The sequence below is a fragment of the Phyllostomus discolor genome, chromosome 4 (assembly GCF_004126475.2).
Source record: "Phyllostomus discolor isolate MPI-MPIP mPhyDis1 chromosome 4, mPhyDis1.pri.v3, whole genome shotgun sequence".
Taxonomy (NCBI): Eukaryota; Metazoa; Chordata; class Mammalia; order Chiroptera; family Phyllostomidae; genus Phyllostomus; species Phyllostomus discolor.
Window position 1 is genome coordinate 116,874,769 of NC_040906.2, and position 15,839 is coordinate 116,890,607.

A 15,839-nucleotide genomic window follows, 5' to 3' on the forward strand; every position below is an offset into this window, starting at 1 on the left:
TATATATATACCTAGGGGTGGAATTGCTGGATCATATGGTTATTCTATGTTTAACTGTTCGAGGAGCCACCAGACTGTTTTTCAAAGGGGAAGGGAGGGAGAGAGAGAAACATCGAAGAGATACATTTCCTGGAAACATCTCTTGGAAACATTTCCAAGAGATACATCAATTGGTTGCCTCTCATACACCCCCAACTGGGGACCTAGCCCACAACCAGGCATGTGTCCTGACTGGGAATTAAACCAGCGACTCTTTGGCTCTCAGGCTCTCACTCAATCCACTGAGCCATGTAAGCCAGGTCTAGTATCAGTCTTTGATTACAGCCATCCTAGTGGTTGTGCAGTGATACAGCATTTGCATTTGCATATTTGCAAATGGTTTGCATTTGCCTGGTGATCAAAGATGTTGAGCATTTTTTCATGTGATTATTGGTCACTTATATATCTTCTTCAGAGAAGTATCTATTCAGATCCTTTGTCCATTTTTTATTTTTTTAAATATTTATTTATTTCTAGAGAGAGGGGAAGGGAAGGAGAGAAGGGGAGGAACATCAGTGTGTGGTTGCCTCTCATGCACCCCCTACTAGGGGCCGGGCCCACAACCCAGGCATGTGCCCTGACTGGGAATTGAACCCTTGACCATTTGGTTCACAGACTGGCTCTCAATCAACTGAGCCACACCAGCCAGGGCCCTTTGTTCACTTTTTAATGGGGTTATTTCTCTTTTTATTATTAAGTGGAATACATCAATAAGGGAATGGCGGCTCATATAAACCACAGCCGACTCAAGGCCAAGGGTGTGGGCCAACACAACAACGCCCAGAACTACAGCAACCAGAGCTTCGAGGAGCTGCAAGCACTGTGTCTGAAGAAGGGGGAGCTGTTCAAGGACCCCATATTCCCTGCAGAACCCACTTCACTGGGCTTCAAGGAGCTGGGCCCCAACTCCAAACATGTGCAGAACATCTGCTGGCAGCGGCCCAGTGTGGGCACTGGGGGGGGACGCTGGGACTCCTGGGGGAAGGGGAGGAGTGTAGTGGTGCCCCCGTCACTTTGATCATCTGCAGTCCCCCACGGCCGCATGGGGCCCTGGCACTAGGCTCTGCCTCCCCTGTGGCTGGGAACCACTTTGAACGTGCCTAAGCAAAATCTCTGATAATCCCTAGGAAAGTTACTCACCAATCTTTGCTACCACAGCCTACAACTGTGACAAGCTGGTCCGGTCCCCTCCCCCTCCCCATCCATATTTTCCCCTAGAACTTGGAGGTGGGTGTCATTCCTCAGGAGAGGCGGGAGGGAGATGGAGAGAGGGGTGTCCTGGGCCCCCTGACACCTGTGTTTCTTTACTGCAGGAAATCACCAACACTCCTTACTTCATTATGAATGGCGTCAGCCCCACGGACATCTGCCAGGGAGTGCTTGGTGAGTGGGAAGCAGGAAAGCTGGTGTCCACTGTCGGCGGGGGTGAATTAGGGAGGGGGGCTGAGGGGGTGGCATGCCAGAGTGTCTTATATTGAGGCTGGAGAACTAGGACCCCTTAGGTTCAGACAATGCCTTCTGTTTCCCTGTCACTCCCTTTCTGAGAAGATGGTAATGAAAGTGCCAGGTGGGTCTTCCTGCTCCTCCCCTGCTCTGGACTCCACCCCACCTGCTGCAGCCTGGGTCTGGGGGTGAGCTGGGGCAGCTTGTTAGCTGCCAGCCGCTGCACAATAAATTACCCCCACCCTCAGCAACTCAAAGCAACAACAAATGTGGTTCCCCCTGACCGCTGCTGTGGGGCAGGGATTCTGAAGCCGCACAGCTGGTGGGTCTGGCTCAGGGTCTCACACGAGGCCGCGGCCAACATGCCAGTCAGGGCTGTGGCCATCTGAAGGATGGACAGGAGCTGGGGGTCCACTTCCAAGATGGTGCACCCACATGGCCACAGACCTGGGTCCCCACGACGTAGTAGACAGTTGCTCCCAGACACACATGCGCACACACCGCACACACTCAGGAAGGTAACCTCCCCCACAATCAGAAGTAAGAAAGGAGCCTGCGCTACACTCAAGGGGAGGAGAAGGAGGCCCCACCTCCTGAGGGGAGGAGAGTCAAAGAACTGTGCATATCTTAAAGCCACTGCAGCGCCAGAACTGCCTCAGTCTGGGGCGTCACATAAAGAAGCCCTGGGCCCCCTCCGCCCCCTCTCCCACAGGCTCCCATGGGCAGTCCCAAGAGATATCTTCCTCCCTAAACCCAGTCCTATTCCGCGGTTTCCTCCAAATCCCTTGTTGCATCTTCAAGGATAAAGCCAGGGCAGGTTTCCTCTGGGCTGAATTTGATCTGATCTGTGGCAGAGAGAAAGTTGGATGTGGGCAGGGTGGAGGCCAAGGAGAGGCCCCAGCTGATGCTGAGGCTCGCTGGGCTGAAGCAGCCTCATGTTGTCAAGAAGAAAATGGCTGCCCTTTAGACAGTGGTGGATGAGCGTCCTTTCCCACCCTCTGCCTCCTTCCTGGGGGTACCTCCAATAGCCAGGAGATCACTGGTAATCACAGAAGCTTTCCCAGTGCCCTCAGCCTCAACCTGGTCCAGAGTATTCACATGGGGCACCCCCCCACCATCCCCAAGCCCCAGAGCCCCGGCCCCAGGCCCAGCCCATGGGGTCTGAGATCCCCAGGAAAGAGATGGCAATGGATGACCTCAGACCAGGCATTCCGTCCCTGTAGCCAGTGCCTAGCCCCAGATATCCTGGAGTACAGACTGAGCCCCCTGAGTCTCCAGTATTATATGGGTGACATCAGGGAGAGACACCCTGATTGCTACACCAGTGTAATCAGGGGTAGACGTGTGGTCCATGGGGGAAGGTGATGGATTTCTTCAAGGGATGGAAGGTGGTTGGCCCTCTTCCAAAGGAAGCAGGTCCCAGAGTGAGGAGCAACACCGAGGCCAAACATTCCTCCTCCCCAAATCCCCAAACAAAAGCACCTCGCTCTAATTTTTAAATCTCTCGCCTAAAAGAAAAGGTAGAGAAGCTTACTGTACCTCCCACAGCCTGTTCTTTCTGCCCTGCTTCTCCCTGCTGGCTTCCTTGGCAGGAGGGCTTACTGGGGAGGGGCCACAGGACCAGCTCCTGCTCCTCTGTGCCTTGGATTTCGGGACGCACACACGTGGAAGTGCTCAGGGGGAAAGCCCCTGCCTGTCTTTCCAGGGGACTGCTGGCTGCTGGCTGCCATCGGCTCCCTTACCACATGCCCCCAACTGCTGTACCGTGTGGTGCCTAAGGGGCAGAGCTTCAAGAAAAACTATGCTGGCATCTTTCATTTTCAGGTGAAGGGTGACTAGAAAGTCAGAGTTGCTTTGTAGGGTGTGTATGTGGTAGGGTGGGGAGGATGGAGGGAGAGGGGAAAGAATTACTACATGCTTTGAGGTTTACCTTTCTTATTTTCTTTTTGAAAAGTGACATTTACTAGGATGGGGTTTTGCTTAATTATCAGAGGAATATCTGCTCACTAAAAAAAATTATGCAAGCTGCCCTAGCTGGTGTGGCTCAGTGGATTAAGTGTCAGCCTGCAAATCAAAGGGTCGCTGGTTCAATTCCAAGTCAGCCTACATGTGTGGGTTGCAAGGCAGGTCAGGTGTCCAGTAGGGGGCACTCGAGAGGCAACCACAGACTGACGTTTCTCTCCCTCTTTTTCTCCCTTCCTTCCTCTCTCTAAAATAAATAAATAAAATCTTCTTTTAAAAAAGAAATTATGTAAGCTCCCTTTTATATGGGAGCTTTTTACATTTCCCCCACAAAAGAAGAATTGTTATCAACTTATGGGTCTCCTCCTCCTCCTTTCTCTCTCTCTCTCTCTGTAGATATACACATATACATATACATGTACATATATATATATATACATATGCATATACATATACAAGGGGGGACCCCCAAATACTGAAACTTATTTATAAAAATTTATATTTATTTATACATGCATTTATTTTTACATGTTTAAACTTCAGTCACCTTCAAAGTACTCTCCATTTGATACAATACACCTATTGAGATTTTTTTCTCCTCAAAACAGTTTTTGGACTCATCAATTTTGATGCCCTTTAGAGTTTCTGCTGTTTTTTATTTCACCTCTTCCACATTGGCAAAGCAAAACATTTCCCTTTGAGGACTTTGCCTCATCCAGGGAAACAAACAAGAAAAATGTTGCTTGGGGAGAAATCAGGTGAATAGGGAGGGTGGGACATGAGGGTCATGTCATTTTTGGTCAAAAACTACCAAACACTCAGCACCCTGTGAGCAGGTGCACTCGTAAGTCACCCATCATGAAATGGGCAAACACTTTGACTCTTCAAAAGACTTCACTGAGCCCTGGCTGGCGTAGCTCAATGGATTGAGCACGGGCTGGGAACCAAAGTGTCCCAGGTTCGATTCCCAGCCAGGGTACATTCCTGGGTTGCAGGCCATAACCCCCAGCAACCGCACATTGATGTTTCTCTCTCTCTCTCTATCTCTCTATCTCTATCTCCCTCCCTTCCCCCTCTAAAAATAAATAAATAAAATCTTTAAAATTAAAAAAAAATCTAAAAAAAAAGACTTCACTGAAGCTGAACACAGCCTCTCAAAACAGTGCCAGCTGGCACACTGATACAGATGGGTTCCTAGAGCACTCACCTAGTGGGGGAAGCCTGTACTACAAGGGGCCCACCCTCCAGAAGATAATTCCTGCTTTTGAGGGGTCCCTGCTCTTATGCGTGCATGCTATTGGGAATCTCTGTCACAAAATTTTTGGAATCTGTTCTTTTTTTTTTTTAAACTAGAAATGGCAGTCTTTTTTTTTTTTTTTTAAAGATTTATTTATTTATTTTTAGAGAGGGAAGGGAGGGAGATAGAGAGAGAGAGATAGAGAGAGAGAGAGAAACATCAATGTGCGGTTGCTGGGGGTTATGGCCTGCAACCCAGGCATGTACCCTGGCTGGGAATCGAACCTGGGACACTTTGGTTCCCAGCCCGCGCTCCATCCACTGAGCTACACCAGCCAGGGCTTGGAATCTGTTCTTTAAATTTAGCAACATGTGGATAAAATCCCCATGTTATAAAGTATTTCTGAGAATCACAAGTTTTTGTTTTTTAAGATTTTATTTATTTACTTTTAGAGAGAGGGGAAGGGAGGAAGAAAGAGGAGGAGAGAAACGTGAATCAGTTGCCTCTCACACACCCCTAACTGGCCCACAATCCAGGCATGTGCCCTAACCAGGAATTGATACAGCAACCTCTTGGTTCACAGGTTGGCGTTCAATCCACTGAGCCACACCAGCCAGGACTAGAAATGGGAGTTTTTAAGACCTTAGGAATCCTATAGTTCGGCCAAGGTCAAAATACAGGTTGGGTACCCCTGGAAGCCATGGCAGGACCTGGAGATGAGGCTGGTAGTGAAGTTCATGCGTTTCATTGTCTTTCACTCACTATTCAGCCATTCTGAGGGTGTCAGCCTTAGCCACCAGGGGGCACTCATATAACAGCATTCTCACTCAAGTGGGGCAGGGGTGGGGGGGGCTGGGGGTGAGTGCTTGTGTTTGACGGAAGGGGGGTTAGACAGATGCCAGATGCCTCATGGCCCATTGAGGCCCACTCTGCTGCCCACAGATTTGGCAATATGGGCAGTGGGTGAACGTTGTGGTGGATGACCGGCTACCCACAAAGAATGGCAAGCTGGTGTTCGTGCACTCAGGTGAGCGCGCTGAGTTCTGGAGTGCCCTGCTGGAGAAGGCGTACGCCAAGTGAGTGCCCTGAGTCAAGAACCTGGGTTTGCCTCCAAACCTGCCCCACCAGCTGGCTGCTATGGGGGCAGCTGGAATCAAGGGAAAAGGCAGGGGTGGCAGGGCATCCTTCCCTTCCCTTACTGCACCCTCTGATGTCCAAGCTCAATCTCTATTCCAGAGCCCAGACAGTGCCCTCTATGTGCCCACAGGCTGAGCGGGTCCTATGAAGCACTGTCAGGGGGCAACACGGTGGAGGGCTTTGAGGACTTCACCGGGGGCATCACCCAGAGCTTCCAACTCCAGAGTCCCCCTAAGAACCTGCTGAGAATACTCAGGAAGGCCGTAGACCGATCTTCTCTCATGGGCTGCTCCGTTGAAGTAAGCCACGCTTGGTCCTGCCTCCCGACCTTTGCACCCGCTGTTGCTTTTACCTACAAGGTTCTTTCTCCAGATACCTGTAGAGGTAGCGTCTTCTCATTCACATTTTAGTTCAAATGTCCCTTCCTCAAGTTAATCTTCCCTGGCTCCCAATCTAAATTAGCTGCTCCTATCACCATATTCACTCTACTTTGAAATTTCAATATGAAATTCTTACTTACTATGTATTTACTCATAGCCTGTCTTCTCCAGACAGTTTCACACTCCGTGATGGCAGTGCCCTTATTTGTCTCGTTCGTTGCCCGACCCGGGGCCTTAGGACGACACTTGGCACACAATAGCAAACCAACAAACGCTTGTTCAGATAAATAAATGAACCTAGAGTGTTATGTATGACCCAACAATTGCATTCTTGTGCATTTATCCAGAGAAATAAAGACATGTCCACACAAATGCCTGAACACAAATGCTTGTAGCAGCTGTAGTCATATAGCCAGAAACTGGAAACAACCTAGATGTCCTTCAAAGGGTGGATAGTTAGGCTGTGGAGCGTACACCACGAAACACTACTCAGCAACAAAAAGAAATGGGCCAGTGACATGCAACAGCTTGGGCCAGTCTCCAGGGAATTATGCTGAATTAGAAAGCCAGTCCCAGAGGGTTCTGTAGTGTATGATCCTATTAATATGACAGTCTTGAAGCGGCAAAATGAGAAAATGGAGAACAGAGCAGTGGTCGTCAGAGGCTAGGGAGGAGGGCAGTGAGAAGAATTCACAAAAGGACAACGACAGGGGAGTTTGGTATGATAGAAATCGGGGTCCCGACTGGTGGTGGATACATGACACTACACAGGCGATAAAGCTATTTAGTTAGAACACACACACAAGAACTAGTAAAAGCAGAAGACTCTGTGTGAAACTGACAGATCGCACCCACGCCAACACCCTGGTTTCGATGCTGGGCTACAGTTCTGCGAGACGTCGCGACCAGGGGACAGGCTGCGGTGATGAGACCTCTCTGTACGACGTCTTACAACAGCATGGGAATCTTCAATTATTTGAAAATACAAAGTTTAATCTTAAAGAAATAGCCCCCGCCTTCAGTGCCCCAGTCCCTTTGACCAGACCCCAAATTCCTCTCTTTCTTCCCTGTTCTATAGGTCATCAGCGACAGCGAAGTAGAAACTTTGACACAGACCATGCTGGTGAAGGGACATGCTTACTCAGTGACTGACCTTCAGGATGTGAGTCTCACAAGCACCCTACCCCAAGGGGCATGCGAAGAAAGAGAACTTCCCCCTGCCCCATGGCCCTGACCTTTACCCACTCCCCACCCAGATCTGGTACCGAGGCAAGACAGAAACCCTGATTCGGGTCCGGAATCCCTGGGGCCGAGTTGAGTGGAACGGAGCCTGGAGTGACAAGTAGGTGCCCTTGACCAGTGCTCTCAGGCAAAGGGCAGAGCACACAGCAGGCCTGTGAGCAAGGCTATGCTGCAGAGGGACCCACGGGCACACCGAGGCACACCCCACCTCCCCTAGTTTCTGTATATAATCAGGACCCTCAGTAGGCAGCATTCAGTGGTAAGGGCATGTCGCAGGGGAAAAGGAGGTACCTCCTGCCCCCTACCCCCTCTCACTGCCCGTCTCTGCTCCAGCTCCGGAGAGTGGGAAGAAGTGTCCCCAGACCTCCAGAAGCAGCTGCTGAACAAAATGGAGGATGGGGAGTTCTGGTCAGTGCAGCTTGGTGGGCTCCCTTCTCCCCCCAAGCCCTGTCCCTGCATCTCCTCCCACCCTCCCCACCATGTGGTGGATGGGGCGGCTCCTGGGAAAGGGGGCCTTGTGGGTATGGGTGTGCCACTGATGGGCTGTAGCACCCACGCCTTCCACCACAGGATGTCCTACCATGATTTCCTGAGGAATTTCACATGCCTGGAGATCTGCAGCCTGATGCCTGATGCACTCTCTGGGAACGTGGAGAGCTGCTGGCACACCACCTTCTACGAGGGCAGCTGGCGGCGGGGCAGCACTGCAGGGGGCTGCAGGGACCACCCCGGTGGGTGCAGGGACTCAGGGAGGGGCCACCAGCTTGCCATACAACCCTGTCTGGGGACCCGGGTCACAGGGTCAGGGTCCACGAGCAGGTCAGGAGCCCGGACCCTGTCAGATCCTGATGGCCCTATTGAGGGGGCAGGCACGTGGCTGGGAAGGGCAGAGCCATCCTGACCTGCTTTCTCCACAGACACATTTTGGACCAACCCCCAGTTCAAGATCTCTCTCCCCGAGATGGATGATGACCTAGAAGATGACGAAGTCGTCTGCACCTGCATGATAGCCCTGATGCAGAAGAACTGGCGGCTGGGACGGCCCCAAGGAGCCCAGCTGCAGACCATTGGCTTTGTCATCTACACGGTGGGCGCCCCAGCCAGTCCCCCAGCCACTCCTGCTCCGTCCCCATGCCTTCTCCCCAGGGCCGCTGCCTACCCAGCTGTGGGACCTTCTCTGACAGACTCCACGGCCCTAGCTCTTTTGGCCTGGTGCCTTGTGCTTTCAAGGCAGGGCCAGCAGTTTCCTTTTAACAGATTTTTTCATTGAAAACACTTGGGTGGCACTTCCTTTGTGCCAGGCATCCCACCACAGGCCTTAGGAATAGTAACGCCCTTTATGAAGAGGAAGCAAATTGAGAGCCAGAGAGGTGAGGTCACTGGCCCAAGCTCACACATCCAAGTGTCAGCAGCAGAGCCTGCGTCCTGATTCCCAGACACATTGAGAACTCTGCACAAGCCCCCCCAAGCCTCCCCCAGATGCCCCACTGGGAGCATTGGCTCTGGTGACCAAGAGAAATAATCCCTGATGAGTATTTCCCAAACTGAGCTTTGCAAGACACTTCAAGTAGCAACTTTTTCATTCTCTTAGATACACAACTAGTGTGTATGGAACACCTAACACACGCCAGTCCCCAGTTCAGCCTTCAGTGGTTCAATAGTGAGAAAAAAAAAAAACAGACACAAGCCAGGCCCTCCTCCTAGGCTGTGAGTCTACCAGATTCACAGACACAACCCAAGGCAAGACATTTCCAAGGTCAGATGCATTATTTCCAGGAAGGGCTGTTCCCCGCCCCCCGCCCCCTAGTCTACAGTGCCATCAACATGTTAAAGATTCTGGTCATCCCTGAAGGAAAGCACCCTATTTATCTTGGTTTAGCTCACCCTTTCCCCAAGTTTATTGGTGCTCAACGCTCAGTGTCACAATCCTTTATCGGCTTTACAGTCGAGTATCAGCTCCCGGAAGATAGGAGTGTTCCCTGGAAATGCTCACAGTCAGGACAAAGCTGTCTAGATTTCATCTCAGCTCTTTCCATGTTTAGTGGTGGGAACTGGGCAAGTCACCTCACCTCCTGGGGTCTCTGTGTCCTGTCCTTAACCTGCAGTGGTGAAAATCTCCCCCTGGCCAAACTCTGTGTAAACTGTACTTTGCTGGCCAGAGCTGAGGGATTATTAACACTAGAACTTTTGTCAGAGCCCATGCCCCTGCCCCATTACCAGTGTCCCAGTGCCATTAACATGCCCTGCCAACACACGCCCGCTATGCACACCTACCCAACACACACTATGCACGCCTCTCACATGGATTCCACAAACCTGAGCCCCTTCACCATTCTGGGGATCTGACCCTCCTCTCTCTTCCCTTTCTAGGTCCCAAAGGAGGTACAGAAGACATGGGGTTTGATCCTGGCCAGGATGCATGTGGATAGGCAAAGGGTGGAATTTGGCAAGGGACCCTGGGTGGAAGTCAGGGAAAGGCGAGCTCACACCAGGGTGCCTGCCAGCTGGGTGGTGTCCAGCACCAGTCAGTGGTGGAGATGCCTCTCCGCACCCCTGCCCAGCCAGGCTCCACCTCGGAGGCCCCTCCCCCAGCCCTCGCAGGCCAGCCCTGTACCCACCTCCAGGGCGCATATAGTTGCAGAACATCCAGGATATCCACTTGAAGAAGGAGTTCTTCGTGAAGTATCAGGACCACGGCTTCTCAGAGATCTTCACCAACTCGCGGGAGGTGAGCAGCCACCTGCAGCTGCCTCCAGGGGAATATATTGTCATTCCTTCCACCTTTGAGCCGCACAAAGATGCCGACTTCCTGCTTCGGGTCTTCACAGAGAAGCACAGCGAGTCCTGGTGAGGGGCGCTGCTGGATGCTCCAAGACCACCTGTTCAGGGGCTGTAAGATGTCAGGCTCAGGGAGCAGCCCTCTGGTACCCGCCCCCCCCACCCCGCCACCAACCTTGTCCCTGTTTTACACTCAGAGAGACAGAGGCATGAGAAGGGGAAGTCCCAGTGAGTAGCAGAAGCCAAACTAGAACCCAGATACCATGAGCTTGTTCCATATTGCTCTGGACATATGGCCCGACTCCCTGCCCCTCACTGAAGTCCTGTCTCCCTGACCCCTGGTAACCCCTGAGCTTCATTTACTCTTGCCCAGGGAACTGGATGAAGCCAACTGTGCAGAGCTACTCCAAGAGGTGAGGGGGACTCTGGAGTCGGAGGACTGAGGAAGCCTCCGGGGGTTGTGAAGGGACTTTCTGGGCTGAGTCTCTTTCCCATAACTTTCCCTCCAGGAGATCATCTCGGAGGTTGACATAGACGAGTACTTCAAACATTTATTTGAAACAGTGGCAGGAGGAGAGGTGAGAGCCGAGGGCTGGGGCTGGAAGGAGGGGGCTGGGGGCCAAAGGGGCCAGCGCAATGGCTTACAGCCCGTCTTCCTAGGGCAAGGAGATAGGTGTGTATGCGCTACAAAGGCTGCTCAACAAGGTGGTCTCCAAACGTGAGTCTTCCACAACCCCCACCCACAGCCCTTCCCCTAGAGCATGGCCCCAACTTACCACTGTCTGTGTCCCCCAAATCCCCTGCTCACTCCTTCTCTTCCTGCCCCTTCCCCTCACAGTCAGAAACTTCAGGACCAAGGGCTTTGGTGTGGATGTGTGCCGCAGCATGATCAACATCATGGATGTATCTTCCTGTCCAGTGGGCAGTCCTGTCCAGCGCCCTCCTACCCCTGGCCCCTGCCCTCCACCCGGCCCCCACGTGGCCCCTCTCTGGCCAGTCATGTCCTCCTTCCTGATGGGGAGTAGGCTCTGGGGTAGCCAATGGTGCCAGTTCTTCTGGCCGTTACCATAGTTCCCATACAGGACCCCCTCCATGAGTCCCTCTGCTTCCCTGCCCCGAGGATGCCCCCTCACTCCCCTCTCTGATATCCTTGACCACCCTGCAGAAAGATGGCTCTGGCAAGCTAGGGCTTCTGGAATTCCTGAGACTGTGGAAAAAAATCAAGAAATGGACGGTAAAGGGCATCAAAAGGGCAGTTTATGGGGGTGAGAAAAGATCCTCGAAAGGGATGGGCACTAGTAAGGATGAAGTTAGAACCAGAGCCCCTGACTAGACACACACATGCACACACAACAGGCCGGGATCTGCCGAAGTGCTGGTGTATTAACTAGTCAAAATATTTAACGAGTAGGGCTTCCAGCCAAGAAGGAGGCATAGGTTGATACACTTTGCCTCCTCACACAACCAAAAGAAGGACAACAAATTTAAAAACAAAAAATAATCAGAACTGCCAGGAAATCAAACTGTATGGAAGTCCAACAACAGAGGAGTTTAAGAAGAAACATTTATGCAGACCCGTAGGAGGGACGGAGACGGGCAGCCAGGGCAGAGAGGATGCGCGGCAAGGCGGCAGCTGGAGGACCAGGCAGTCCCACATTTGCGTGCAGATAATCTGGGAAGAACAACTGGGGAGCGAGACAGATGGCACAACACAGGGTTCCAGCGCAGGGAAATAAAGCCGAAAAATCTCTCACTGTAAAAACCTGTGGGAATTGAGGCGGCAGGAGAAACTCCCAGCCTCACAGGAGAGTTCATTGGAGAAAACGTACACAAACCCACACACCCGGGAATCCACCAGAAGTACACAATTTGCTTGTGGGTAGCAGAGGAAGTGACTGAAAGCAGGCGGAGAGCTGAGCAGGCAGAGAGCTGAGCAAGCGGCACTGTTCCCTCTGACCCCTCCCCCACATACAGCATCGTGGGTTCCCCTGCCTTGGCAAATACCTGCGGCTCCGCCCCTTAAAACATAACAGGCTTGCCCAGACAAAGAAATGTGGCCTAAATGAAACACCAGATCTAAGCTCCAAAAATAGAACTAAGCAATGAAGAGAGAGCCAACCTATTAGAGGCAGAGTTCAAAACACTGGTAATCAGGATGCTCACAGAAATGGTTGAGAGTGGTTGCAAAATAGAGGAAGAAGTGAAGGCTGTGAAATACAGTGAAGTAAAGAAAAATGTACAGGGAACCAACAGTGAAGGGAAGGAAACCTGAACTCAGATCAATGATTTGGAGCACAAGGAAGAAAGAAATATTCATCCAGAACAGAATGAAGAAATAAGAATTTGAAAAAAGGAGGAGAGGCTTAGGAACCTCTGGGATAACTTTAAACGTTCCAACGTCTGAATCATAGGGGGTGCCAGAAGGAGAAGAGGAAGAGCAAAAAATGGAAAACTTACTTGAACAAATAATAAAGGAGAACTTCCCCCAGTCTGGCAAAGGAAATAGACCTTCAGGAAGCCCAGGAAGCCCAGAGAGTCCCAAAGAAGTTGGACTCAAGGAGGCACACACCTCATAATCATATTACCTAAGAAGAAAGATAAGGAGAGGATTTTTAAAAGCAGCAAGAGAAAAGGAGATAGTTACCTACAAAGGAGTTTCCATTAGACTATCAGGGGATTTCTCAAAAGAAATCTTGCAGGCAAGAAGGGGCTAGAAAGAAGTATTCAAAGTTATGAAAGACCTACATCCAAGGTCACTCTATCCAGCAGAGCTATCATTTAGAGTGGGAGGACAGTTGAAGTACTTCCCAGATAAGGTCAAGTTAAAGGAGTTTATCATCACCAAGCCCTTATTATATGAAATGTTAAAGGGACTTATCTAAGAAAAAGAAGATGATCAAACTCATGAACAGTAAAATAACAACAAACCCACAACTATCAATAAATGAACCTTAAAAAAATAACCCAAAAAACAAACTAAGCAAACAACTAGAACAGAAACAGAATCATACAAACGGACATCACATGGAGGGTTATCAGTGAGGAGAGAGTGGGGGAGAATGGGGGAAAAGGTACAGGGAATAATAAGCATAAATGGTAGGTACAAAATAGACAGGGGGAGGTTAAGAGTAGTATGGGAAATGGAGAAGCTAAGGAACTTATGTGTACGACCCATGGACGTGAATTAAAGCGGGGGAATGCTGTTGGGAGATGGGGTGTAGGGTAGAGGGAAATAAAGGGGAGAAAAAAATGGGACAACTATAATAGCACAATGAATAAAATATACTTTGAAAACGAGAAAAAAATATTTAATAAGCAGTGTAGTCCAGGTATCACCTAACCAAAAGGATACATGCAAAGAGCCCTGGCAGGGGGTCAGAACCCCCACCAGTCCTGGAATTCACCCTACAGTCGCCAGATGACAGGAATGGTGGGAGCTCAGGGGATTGGCCCGGACAGGGAGCCCCTGGTCTTGGGTAGCAGTTGTGAGTCAGCTCTAGTGAAGTATTTCATTATTTCAACCACCGTGCAACGCACACGCCCTACCTCATCTCTGTGTCCCTTCAGGACATCTTCCATGACTGTGACCAGGACAACTCAGGCACCTTGAACTCCTATGAGATGCGCTTGGCAATTGAGAAAGCAGGTGGCCAGGGGTCAGAAGGGGGCTTTGGGGCAGGGACAAGGAAGGCAGAGGCTAGAGGGCTGATCTCTGCTCCGCACCCCTCTCTCTCCCAGGTATCAAGGTGAATAACAAGGTGACACAGGTGCTGGTGGCCAGATATGCAAATGATGACATGATCATGGATTTCGACAGCTTCATCAGTTGTTTCCTGAGGCTGAAGGCCATGTTCAGTGAGTCAAGCACCTGCTCACTCCCCACCCTAGGCTGGGACCACCGGCCTTCCCCCACACACCCATATGAGGAATGCTGCTCCAGAGCCACTTCCCCTTACAGGGCACAGATGATCTGGGTTCAAATCCCAGCTCCACCACTTACTGGCTCTGTGCCTTGAGCAAGTCACTTCATCTCTTGAGCTTCGATTGCCTTGCCTATAAAATGAAGATAATAATGGTCCTGCCCTCATAGGATGGAAGTACAGACTAAATGAGGTGGTATATGTATGGAGAGCACTCAGAACAGGGCCTGGCTCAAAGCAAGGCTCTCTGAGTTGTTATCATTAATCTCCTGCTCGGTGGAAGGGTGGGGTGTTAGCTGGGGAAGCAGCAAGGGACAGCTTCTTGCACCCTTTCTGACATTTTGCCTAGTTGGGAGTGGGTATTTCAGATTCATCCACTAATTCAGCTCTCAACCGTCTCCCCTTGCCTCCTCCCCCAAACAGTACACTTTCTAACTTTGGACCCCAAGAATACTGGCCATATTAGCCTGAACCTGAACCAGGTACATGGAAAGGACCTTCTGGCTCCCCCCACCCAGGGTTCCACCCACCCTCTGCTCCCCACAGCTGTCCTGCCCGCCCCTCAGATCTGCTTTGTCTCTCCCCACAGTGGCTGCAGATAACCATGTGGGGATAGAGGGGCCGCAGGAGCCTGGCTACCTCCCACTCCCAGTGCCACCAACCCACTCTGGTTCTGCCCCGGGAGGTGGCCGCCCTCTGCAGCTCTCAGCTCCGCAGCCTCTGTTGATGGGATGAGCCTCGGGTGCCGTCTGTACCGGTTCGCACTCCATGCCCAGACTCCCAGTTCAGTGTTTCTGTTTTTTCCCAGCCAGTCTTCTGGTGACTGGATTTGTCTCATAGCCTCTCTCCCTCTGAGTAAATTCTATTAAAGACTAAGTGACATTTCCCCACCGTCCCCAGGCTGGGGAGGCTCTCCACACTTTCTGTCCTGCCTGCACCTGCCTGCTGACCACCCCTCCTGGCGTGGCCTCTCTCTTCTCTCTCACTCAGGGGCATTAATATCATAAACAACACATGTCACTGACTTCTGAGTCTGTGTCTGCATGTCAGGAAAAGACTGGCGGGGGTGGAAGTCACTTCCTCGGCACCAAAGAAGGGCCTCAGTTATGGTGGTACCACCCCTCCTCCAGGGAGCATTTAAAAATGTGTGGTTGTCACCAAAGCTAGAGCGTGCCTCTGGCATTTATGGGCAATGCCAGGGATGCTTAATGCCCAGCAGTCCCCATGAACTGTATGGAGCACGATACATGGAGCAGTGTCCAGGAGGAGGTCTGAGCCAGCTGCCAAACCCCCCCACTGCCAGAGCTGGGCAAAGTTAGGGGTCCACAGGGCCCTCAGCCTCCTGTCTCATCTCACCCTCAAACTGGGGTCTCCAAAGGTTGCATTGCAGGTGCCACAAAGGTCAAAAGTCCAACGCTGCAAAAGCCAGAAGGTCAGAAATGAGCTAATCCTCTTGAGTGTGAGGCCGGGAGGGGTGGGACCTATGGCAACAGGTCAATTCCTTCCGGGCCTGAAGGTGTTCAGATTCAAATCACTGTTAGAAAATTGCCCCTGCCAGCCCTGACCAGTGTGACTCAGTTGGAACATCATCCTTTAAACTGAAAGGTCACAGGTTCAATTCCCAGTCAGGGCACATGCCCAGGTTGTGCATTTGGTTCTAGTCCTGGTTGGGGCACAAATGAGACTATGGATGGATGTTTC

At 51.2% G+C, this 15,839-nt stretch overlaps 1 protein-coding gene across 1 annotated transcript; it reads left to right on the plus strand.

Annotated features, from left to right (window-relative positions):
• Window positions 1-757: 757 nt before the first annotated feature.
• On the plus strand, window positions 758-15,133 carry CAPN11 (calpain 11). The gene is made up of 21 exons (XM_028510609.2): window positions 758-985; window positions 1,353-1,422; window positions 3,188-3,306; window positions 5,624-5,757; window positions 5,949-6,117; window positions 7,277-7,360; window positions 7,455-7,540; window positions 7,774-7,848; window positions 8,011-8,171; window positions 8,358-8,527; window positions 9,811-9,822; window positions 10,076-10,287; window positions 10,592-10,631; window positions 10,728-10,796; window positions 10,879-10,936; window positions 11,057-11,121; window positions 11,384-11,452; window positions 13,786-13,864; window positions 13,957-14,073; window positions 14,562-14,620; window positions 14,728-15,133. The coding sequence occupies exons 1-21, from the start codon at window positions 758-760 to the stop codon at window positions 14,752-14,754; spliced, it is 2,103 nt and encodes a 700-aa protein (XP_028366410.2). The 3' UTR covers window positions 14,755-15,133.
• Window positions 15,134-15,839: the final 706 nt, after the last annotated feature.